This window comes from Scleropages formosus, chromosome 24 (genome assembly GCF_900964775.1).
Source record: "Scleropages formosus chromosome 24, fSclFor1.1, whole genome shotgun sequence".
Classification (NCBI taxonomy): Eukaryota; Metazoa; Chordata; class Actinopteri; order Osteoglossiformes; family Osteoglossidae; genus Scleropages; species Scleropages formosus.
Window position 1 is genome coordinate 13,994,244 of NC_041829.1, and position 11,112 is coordinate 14,005,355.

At 38.8% G+C, this 11,112-nt stretch overlaps 1 protein-coding gene across 2 annotated transcripts in view; it reads left to right on the forward strand.

Moving 5' to 3' along the window:
- The window catches only part of tcerg1l (transcription elongation regulator 1 like), a 66,833-nt gene extending 58,411 nt beyond the window's left edge, over positions 1–8,422 (forward strand). The window contains exons 8-13 of one of the 2 annotated variants that reach the window (XM_029248913.1): positions 2,824–2,978; positions 4,290–4,365; positions 5,192–5,327; positions 5,785–5,874; positions 6,051–6,169; positions 7,876–8,422. In XM_029248913.1, coding sequence (XP_029104746.1) covers positions 2,824–2,978; positions 4,290–4,365; positions 5,192–5,327; positions 5,785–5,874; positions 6,051–6,169; positions 7,876–8,032 — 733 coding nt within the window. In that variant the 3' untranslated portion in view covers positions 8,033–8,422. The remainder of the gene's footprint in view (positions 1–2,823; positions 2,979–4,289; positions 4,366–5,191; positions 5,328–5,784; positions 5,875–6,050; positions 6,170–7,875) is intronic. The other variant, XM_029248914.1, reaches the window with a different exon arrangement.
- Positions 8,423–11,112: the final 2,690 nt, after the last annotated feature.

The following is an 11,112-nucleotide window of genomic DNA, read 5'->3' on the forward strand; positions in this document are numbered from 1 at the left end:
GCCATCTGTCTATGTGTGAATATTGGATTATAAGGACTATGATTACAAAACCTCTAAGATCATACAGTGGATATATAGCAATCCCACAGGAAGCTGGATCGGAAGTGGGTGATGCAGGGAAACTAATTCTAAATGAAATGTCACAACTGGTTTCCAGTGGTAGGAGTGAAGTCACTTTGAATTATTTGTGATTTTTCATGAGTGGTGAGCCCACCCAAGAATTTGCTTTGTTGTTCTCTGTGGGATTGGTGGAGTGCCTTGCAAGGAGCTTAGTTTTCATTATCTTAAAAGTAAGAGATCATTATTAAATAATAATCCATCCACCCATGCAATTTCAATAGCCACTTTGTCATGAGCAGGGTTGCGGTGATCCAAAGCCCATCCCAGAAGCATTAATGCAATGCTGAAGGGGGCACACCCCGGATGGGACACGAGTCCATTGCAAGGTAGCCACACACACACACACACACACACACACACACACACACACACACACACACACACACACACACACACAAATGGCCAATGTAAGAGTGAACAATCGACCTGAACTGCATGTCTTTGGACTGTGGCAGGAAACTGTTGCACCTAGGAGGAACCCATGTAGACTTGGGAAGAAATATCCTCTCTCACCATCCATGGACTGTGAGGTGGCAGCAGAATTCACTGTGCCACTAAATAATAATAATAATAATAATAATAATAATAATAATAATAATAAGAAGAAGAAGAAGAAAAAACAACCTTTCTCAAAACTGTATAGATGGGAAGCATAGTGGCTCCAGGCAGACATTTCATTGGCTGTTAAATGTATGTTATTAAAATGAATGTGCAGATAAAGAGACACACATATGGAGAGTATTTGAAATAACATGACCATGACATGATGAGCAATTCCAACTAAAGCGCAGTTACAAAGGGAGCCACTCAAGGTGAGTCTTATTAACTGGAATAAAAATGGCCAGTGTGTCCACTATAAAAGAGTTCTGACACTTTAATATGACAGTTTCCAAAGCAACACGGTGAGATGGCGAGAAAGAGAAAACACCGGCATCTGAATTGCTGCCGCCGCACTTACAGCAACTGCAAAACTATTTAATGCAGCAAGAAGAACATTGTGTCAAATTATGACATTGTCTGATGAGTGAGTAAAAACTGTGCTGCAAAAAAAAAACAAGCAGTCAAAGCCCACCGAGACGGATATGCACACACTTAACAGGACAGGTGTTAAAACGTACAAAACAGCAAGCTCTAAATTTACAGCAGAACTGAATCAACACTGCTGCCCCAAACTGAAGGAAAAACTAGGCTATGAGCTGGAATTTATGGTGTTGGTACTGTTTAGTGATTGCTTGTATACAAGGCCAAGGTACAAAAAGGCATAACCTGGAGTAATGATTGCAGAACTTGCACCCCTGAGCTGTAGAAAACATTGCATGGTCTGATGAGTCATCTTTTACTCTGTCTTGCTACCAATGGATGGGTTTGTGTTTTGAGAAAGCCAAAGAATGCCTTCAATCAACAACGTCTGTTGTTGACTACTAAACTGGTTGTACAGTATAGGCTGTAGGAGTCCTGTGGGAGTCTTTGGATCCAGTAATTTCTCAATATATGGTCATTTGTAATGGCCAACAAATAAACTATCTTTGGCGAGCCGGTGTCCCTTATGGTGTAAACTCTGCTTCTTTGTGATTTTTCCATAATTTGAAACAATAATTCAACGCCCCCCTGAACACAGCTAAATGGATTCAGGAGTGGAACACCAGGACCATGGCAAACAATTCTGTGGCCTCCTCAGTAACCGGATATCACTGAGCTTCTCATTTTGGAGTGCAGAATGCAGAGCTGATTTCCACAAAGTTCATCCCTCAAAGAACTGCAGGGTGTCAGTCTTGAAGAATGGTTCAGTATCAAACTATACACGGTTCAGTGGTTGTATTACCACTTTTAAAGAAAGATTTAAGCTGTTATGAAGGCAATGGGTGGCTCAAGTTTTTTTTTTTTTTTCTTTAATATATCCATACTTGTATGACATGGATTATTAATATACATGAGTCCTTTGCTATGGGCACACCTGGCAACTCATAATTCAGGAGGTGGGTGTGGTCTGTGCTCCTGTATGAGGGTAGCACAGTGGTTAGAACTGCTGCTTTTGGACCCCAAGGTTGCAGGTTTGAACTCCAACTTCCACAGTTTACCCTTAAAGTGCAGCAGTAAAATTACTGAGCTGTATAAATGGATAAATGATTGTAAGGAGCTTAACATTTTAAGTTGTTTTGGAAAAAAGAGACAAATGAGTGTGAATGCAGTCTACAACGACTTTCATAGTTTTTTCCCTAGCTTGTAAGTCCCTTGAAAAAGTCAGCTCACTATTTAAAGAAAAAAAAAAAAAATTAAACCTTTGTTGCAGTTGTAAAGCCTATAGGGTTTTCTCTCTTTTTTTTAAATGTAGCCTGTTCTTCTACAGAGGAACAAGTGCAATCCCCCCCACATAGAATTAACAAACAAAAAGAACCCTTTTCTCAATTAACTATTCTAACATCAGAAGCCCCATGAACAGCAAAGAAAACTGATGTTTCAGAACAACCATGGCCAGAACCTAGCCTATATCATTACCAGTGAAGGAAGCATTCAACCTGTTCATAGAAATACAAATGACCCAACACTGAAAATAAGCAAGAAAAGCATAAATTCAGAATTTCACCAGTTTGTATTTGAATACAGGGAGGCAAAGTGAAAAAGCTATTGGGATTTCATTAAAACACCTTTGACGTTTTGCATCGTGACTTTCTTTCTCTGTCCCTTCTTCTCTTTGGCTCACAGGTGCGTAGTTTGGACAGGGGATGACAGGGTGTTCTTCTTCAATCCCACAATGCAACTCTCTGTTTGGGAGAAGCCCCTTGATTTAAAAGGCCGTGGAGACCTCAACAGAATTATCGAAGATCCGCCGCACAAGCGGAAGAAGGGCTCATTATCCCGTAAGAAAATAATATTCCTTTTCCAGTAAAGCATGGAAATAAAACAGAGACATTTCTTCCTGAGTCTAATTTTAGTGGTGTTAGTATTTAAGGTTATAAGTTCTCTGTTAATGAAGTTTTGTGATTTACAGTGTCAGCCTGTTCATTGTAATTTCTAGTCCATCAGTTTTAATCTATTTTAAATGTTTGAAACTTTCATGACCTGCCTATGTTATTTCCATACTAATGATAATGGTTAATCTGTGAAGCTATTCAAAGTACTTAATATTTGTTCGTAAAGATTTGATCGGAAGAACTCACAGTGTGACTAGCTGTGTAAATATTGAATTACACTTGATCTTGTTGGCAAGTTATTATCTGGTATACTAGATTTCCCTAAAGGTTCTTTTGTCTTTATTGATTTAGCTTCATTGCAGTTACTAAGAGATTACATATTGATGACCTACACCGTTTGAACTTCACAGCTCAGACATTGCAGCTATTCAATCTTTAATGTTTCTGATTTTTCGTCTTGTAATATTTCAAATTAGTTTGTGACTGACTCGACATGAGGCACCAAGTGTGGTTTATGAGCAGCCAGTCATCCAGTCGTTTGAATGTAGATCCACAGACCATTACTGTGTAGATTCTTTCCAACAAGGTCTTTTTGGTCAAAATTTTTTAAATAAACTGTTGAGAGCTTTTTAATCTTAGTGAAAGCAATGACACAAGAAGTCAGACAGTTACGTGCCAGTGTTGATCATCCTAACCTAAGCGAACTGACACATGAAATGAAATTCCAGCAATTGCTTGATGAAGGTCAATGCATGGTGCTCATTCTAGTCCCGCTAATACACATTGACTGTCATTTTCCTGTAATCTCAGAAACTTCACAGTAATCTAAACATATTTTAGCAAATAAATAATTAATACTCTGGTAGTGTTGCCGATTGATGTTACCCAGCCAGTAATTTATTGGGTACTGATGAATATCACAGAAAACAAATGCATTCTGCTCAAAGTTGTTAATAGACACTTTGAAACCTTCAATAAAATGGTTGCATGAGAACGTTTCTCTAAAAGCAGGACAGGTAATTCAGTCTTTCTATCTATGTATGTATCTACAAAATATTTATCTATACACAAAAAGATACATAAAATGTTATCGCTGGAATTAAAACAACTTTGAAAGTGTTAATTTGATCCTCCCCATGTGAAATGCACTCGTTCAGAGTTGATTGAATTCTGCTGAATGTACTTCACAGCTAGAAGGACTCTGAGTAATTCATTTCTGTTGTTGATGTCGACTGTTTGCCATATCGTTTCTTTCAGCAGAAGAAGGTTTAAATTCCCTCTCAGCTGATGAGGACGATGCAGAGGGACACAATGGCAAGACCAAAAGGAACAAGTATGGACACGCTTTTATATACCTGTTGGAGCGTTTGGGGCCTGTAAGGCTATACTGTCACAGAAGTGCTTCCCCCCAGTTTGTTGCTGAAGACACACTCCACAGAGTAGACCACTTGGATTTTTTGAAAGCCAGGTTTCGGTTTGCAGACAATTTAGAGGAAAGCTATAAAACTGCATACATCATGTGTATTTCTGTCTCTGGGGTCATGCTTTTCACTATGCTGCCCACAGCAGCGTTTGTGGTATTTCAGCCTGAAGCAGCCTGAACCGAATGTGTTGAGTCTTTAAAGGTACCACAGCAGGAAATGAGGGATGATTACTTGAGGAAGGCCCATGGCCTTAGACGCGGCCCATTAAACTCCTGCCAGTCGGCCTGGCAAAGTGATATAGATGACAAGCTGTGAAAGGTTAACATGTGCCGTGCGTTAGTTGATGTCTGCAGTTATGAAACAGATAATTATGAAATGTTACTTCCACAAACTTTCCCTTCACCAAAACAGTTAACCTTTATTTATTTATTTGTGGGACCAGTGGCAAAGGACTGAGGTGAAGGCAGAGAGCAATTTGAATGTTAACGCTTGAATAGGAATTATTTGTGGAAAGTGCAGGTCCTTCAAGTCCCACTGAACAACTGCTTGGTACCTTAATACAAAATATATACAAGCACAATCTTACACACACACACACACGTACGTTTTCAATGTACAGTTTACCTAGGTAAATTATTGTTAATCCCAATCCAAAAAAAAATGAAGAGGGATAATTTGGTGTGTTGACTCTGGTCTGTGAGGTCTGACTGTTTTTTTTTATTTTTTTGGGAAAAGAATGGAAGACTCTCTTTCCTCTGATCAAGAGAAGAACAAAAATGAGGAGAAGTGTACCAAAACCGCCCGCCATCTTACGATTCTCCCACTGGAACTGCGGATCGCACATTTCAGGGACATGCTTTTGGAGCGAGGGGTAATACCACTCTGGACTTCATAGTGCACTTTGCTGGGGGCCCACTGTCCAACCAAGGTCACCGAAATTTTGGCCAAAAAATGGAGTAAAGAAACAACAGTTCGTTTTTTTTTCTTTTCTTTTTTTTTTCTTCAGTGAGTAACATTTACTATAAAAGAGACTTTTTTTTTTTTTTTCCTTGTATGACTGCAATGGCCTGGGGAAGGTAACATACATTAAGTCCCGCAGTGTGTCGAATGATGATCACTGCATCTGCAAACCATGCATACACCATGCCTGCAAGACACAATCTTCACATCAAGAATTCAGCTCTCTTTCAAAAGAAGGAGATCACTTATTCCTACCTTATTTTTTCAAATGTATTTTTTATTTATTTATTTCATTTTTTATTTTTAATGTGAAAACCTAGTCCTACTCTATATTTACTAATTAATTTATCCTTCTCTTTTTAATGTAGGTGTCCGCATTTTCTACCTGGGAAAAAGAATTGCACAAAATAGTCTTCGATCCACGCTATCTCTTGCTCAGTTCAGACGAACGAAAGCAGGTTAGATTTCCTTCTCCAAGGTCTTCGCTGTATTGCACGTGTTTCAGTAACAGCAGTTTGCTGAAGCAATTCACTTAAATTTTTTATTGGCTTTTATGTAGACATATTGAAGGGCTGTAAACCTTCAAGGTCTTTTTGGAGTATGAATTTACAATTATGTGTGTTTCCCTTTCCAGATTTTTGACCAGTTTGTTAAGGCCAGAATAAAAGAAGAATATAAAGAAAAAAAGAGCAAATTGCAACAGGCCAAGGAGGAATTTCGCAAACTTCTTGAGGAATCTAAGATCACATCCAGGTAGAAAGAATCTATCCACCTGCATATTTTAAATATTTCATTATGATTTTTATTCCAGTGGTGAAAGAAAATTACCAGGAGTTGTCATTTAACTGAAATGATAATAGTAATAATGCATTTTATTTACATAGCGCCTTTCCAGAGCCAAAAATATTAAACAGCAAGTCACTGGAAATCAAACACAACCGATTAAAACATAAACAAAATAAAAAGTAAAAGAGACTGATTTTACATAAGAGAGATTCTGGGAAATTTTGCAGGCTGTTAGACAAACGATTAAAAAGATGAAATATGATCAAAGCAAACAAAAAAACACTACAGTACAGATGTCGCTTTGCTTGCTGTTTGCGTGGATTTGTTGGAAAACAGTGGCGTTGAGACCCTTCAGAGACGGTAGAAAAATGCAAGTATAAATTTAGTTTGTCTTCTTCTGAAGTACTGGCCTGCTTTTACTGAACTTGCCTTGGGTTCTGAGTTCCTGCAGTACTTTTCTGAGGCCGGTGTGTGGAACCGTGGTACACACAGTTGTTAAAGGATCAAAAAGGGGAATGCTCCATGGGATGGGAGATACATACCAAAACAGAATGCTGTGTTGTCATCTTGAAATGGGTTTAACAGTACTTGACATGGAGCAGGGATGGGACAAGACAAGCTGAATTCTCAGAAGTGTACAATATTCTCTCTTCCTGTAGGCTGTAGGCATCATTTTTTGTACATGTAGAATTCCATCAATTATTATGCTTAAGCTAAAAATGTATGACCTGGATTCAGGACTCTTATCTCAAAATTAATATTAACTCATTAGTCTTAGTCCTCACAAAGCAGCTTTGCAGTGTTAGGTTTGTGTACTAAGCTGCTTACAATTCACTCATTCCCTGCTCACTATCATTAATTGCTTGTCCAAGACAGGGTCGTGTTAGTCTTTGAGCCTTTCCCAGAAGCTCAGAGTGCAAGTAATGTACAGCCTGGATGGAACACCAGTCCATCATAGAGTAGCGACACACACACACATTTGCCACTTAGAAGGAGCTACACATTTATACAGCAGAGTAATTTTTACTGCATCAACTCAGCGTAAGGATGTTGTTCAGAGGCACGACACTGGGAGCAAGGATTCGGACCTGTGATCTTTGACTGCAAGGCGAAGGCTCTAGCCACTATGCCATCTGCTGCTCGTATAAATAGACTGTTCAGAGTAATAATTCTATTATATAATGGTGCTGTTGTGCTACAGTTCCAATGTTTAAACATTTGGTCATAAGAATATGCAGTAAGAATATCTAAATTCCTGTAGATTACACTCAGTTCTTTGGTCTTTATGTCAGTTGCTTTAAGTGAAAATCATCAAAAATATTGTTCAAGGTCCTCACTTGCCACTTGATCCCCTCCTCCTCCTCACTGAGGGCTTTCTTTGGTCTTTGTGTGTGAGCTCCTCTTCCAGCAGAGTGCTGAACCTCGGTTGCTTTCGGCAGACTCTTTAGACCAAATGATAGTGTGATTAAAATTCCAGGGCTCTGGAGAGGGAGGTGAGCTGCAGGTATTTCATGTATGGAACGCTTAATGAATATGTGAATACTTCCCCTACAGCACAGTTTCTCGTTCCATGTTAAGTACAGTGCAAGTAAAGTAAAAGCATGCAAATGTCAAGAAATCCAGAAAAAATAACCCTGTTTATTCTTTCTCAATGGGCGTTTTCGCCCGGGCAGGTCGACATTTAAGGAGTTCTCTGAGAAGCACGGTAGAGACCAGAGGTTCAAGCTGGTTCAGAAACGGAAAGATCAAGAACATTTCTTCAATCAATTTGTCAACGCGCTGAAAAAACGTGACAAAGAGAACAGACTAAGGCTGCGCAAGATGAGATGAAAGGCCATGAACTTTGCAATAAACTCTTCCAAATACTGTGAAAGGGTTGCTGACCACTAAATCAAATCACTTTTGTAAAATGCCAACTGCTATCCTGTAGTCGATACTTTAAATGGTCATAGCCAGCAACATACCCAACAACTTATAACAAAGTTTTTATTTTAAAACTGGCAATGTGTGTCATAGAAGTAAAGATTATGAAGTTAACCAGTGACAAGATGTTTAATCTGTTTCATATTGAAGCTCTTTTTGAAATTTCAGAATGTGTTGAGATGAAAAAGAGTATATTTGTCTGTATGTGCGTATATATTCATACTCACATGCAGCAGAAGTGAATATGTAAATAAAATAACAATAAGGAAATCCTTGTTTAAGAAGCTTTAGAAATTATGGAGGGTCTGTATGTATTTCTACTTAAATCAAATAAAAATAAGATTCATGCATCAGTGACAATACAAGGGGTATTGTGTATTTAGACATTTACAAATGTTGTCATAAAGTGCTTTGTGGTGGAAACAAGTCATGGCATTGTAAAAATTATAAATATATCTGTACAGATGCATTGTTTTGACATTTACTAAGCAAAGAAATCACTGTCATCAACGTTACTGGTGATGCAAAACGTAAATCTCATATGATGTACAAAGACCTCATGAAGATTATAAAGAGGACCGTGGTATTGTTTTGAATGTGTAGTGCTCAGTTCAGTTCCTGGACTTATAATTATCGTGTCTTTTATTAGTAATGTTTTTCTCATTTATTTTTCAATTAAAATATAAAGTTTTGTGGATTCAGAGTTGCCTGATTTTTTTTTTCCATCTTAAATCATTATAGACTTAATTTATTAAAGTGCATCAACTGTGTTGGTATCTGAAATTAACACAGTCATGCCATAATGCAATTAGCGCTAAATTTTTATTAAATTTCGGTACAATCATAAGAGCATTGGCTTGGAACTGTGCCGGATATATAATATGCATATTTTTCTCTGTCTGCTGTTTAGTTTCTTTACAGGAGCTTTATATAATTTGAAGCAGCCATGGCAAATTGCAGTTGCCCTGAGAGCTGAAATTTGGTTCTTCCTGAGCATATCACATAAAGAGGAGAATAACAACAATTGTCCTGAATTTCTCCTAGAAGATTTGCTCCACACACAAACATACATTTATAAAAATTAGCCAACAATATCTGTGTGGCCAACAAGGAAAGATAATCTACCCACAATCAGAAGGAGAAAAATACTGAGACACAGTAGTTCTTGCAGGTCGACAATTAATGGGTAAATGTCTGGCAATAGTAAATAACGCTGAAATAATAACTGGGAAAAGCTTACTGTAATTTAAATGTTAATCAGTCTGGTAAAACATTTATCGGATCAATAAATCATTATCTCATTATGAAGCTTTTTAAAAATGTTACTCGATTCCAACATTCTTATGTAAGTGTGATACTTTGTTTTAAAACCATATTTGTGACATGATATGGTTACAGTAAAATGCATGGGTGAAGGTAGGGCATGATCAGGATTAAAAGATCAATAGAGGTAGCAAATGACACAGCGATACCTTGCCTTTAGCAGAGCAGAAAGTGTCTCCAATGCCCTCATTACGAATATGCAGCACAAGAGCCAGATGGGCTGCTCCTGGGGCCAGGCTTGCCCAGACCCCCCTGTTGAGCTTGGCATCTGTTTCCTGGACACACGTTCCTGGAGCCTCACGGTAGCTGGCACTGTGCCTGATGAGAGGACTCCACAAGTTTCCTCTGGTCTGCTCACCAGACATCCTCCTACCTCCTGATGGTTCTCGGTTTCGCCAAGGAAGTGCAGGGATCCACCTTCTTTGGCCATATCTGTGGCTTGTGGTATTTTACCCCAATGCTGGTAGAAGCAGGGGGTGCGGTGGCACAGTGGGTTGGACCGGGTTCTGCTCTCTGGTGGGTCTGGGGTTCGAGTCCCGCTTGGGGTGCCTTGCGACGGACTGGCATCCCGTCCTGGGTGTGTCCCCTCCCCCTCTGGCCTTATGCCCTGTGTTGCCGGGTCAGCTCCGGTTCCCCGTGACCCTGTATGGGACAGACAGTTCAGAAAGCGTGTGTGTGCTGTTAGAAGCTCAACAGGATTTAATTAAAAAAATGGCACCTTCAACAAAGTTTTTTTTTTCTTGTTCAGTGAAAATATTTTTCAAATACAAATTACATTGAATTTTTTTTTTCTTTGGTGTTTTCAAAAATTGATGCAACAAAGCATGTGAAGACACGTTTCTTTTGCCAGCGTATCTTACCGTGCCAAAAAACAGATTTGGTTAACCAGGACTGTGCTGGCAGAAGCATATGATTTCATATTTAATTCATTGCTAATTGTAAGAAAGCTACCTAATACCTATTTGGTGACTAAAAACACGAAGGAGTGGAATTGATTCAGATTAATCCAGCACCTAGACGGCCAAATTTCCTCAGCCTTCTCTTTGCCGAAAAGCTGCTTCACATGAGCTACAAATTAAACAATTTTCTGTAGGATCCATTACCTGTGTGTCTCCATCCTTTATTGACCATGCACCTGTTTCCTCTTAAAGCCACAACTAATAGGACCTTTTCCCTCTCCTAAATTAGCCAGGATGCTGAAGCAGACAAAAGGAATCTGTCAAAAAAATGGACAACCAAGATTAAGTCATTACGCTCAAGAAGGGAACCTACTGTTGTACCACTGTTTGAGTTAAACTGTACTATAAGGTGAAACATAAAAAAATAATAATAAACAAATATGCCAGTTATTATATTACTGTTTTTAACAGAATTGTATTTGGAAGTGTATAACAGGTAGAGTTAATCAAGACCCCATGGACTGCTGGGAACTCATGCAACTTTTACATGGGAGGAAAGTCAGGGTGGGATCAAGGAAAGACACAAAACACATTGCAAAAACTCTTTGTGATGCTGATCTTTGGAATGGAGTTCACCTTTGACAGGTTCACCCATTTAAGATCCATGGCCTGAGCTACTGTGGAGCATCCATAAATTCCTCCAGCCTCCTCTCATTAATTGAAGATGCAAATGCCTGTCTTCTTCAAAGTGTCTGGTTTCCCGTG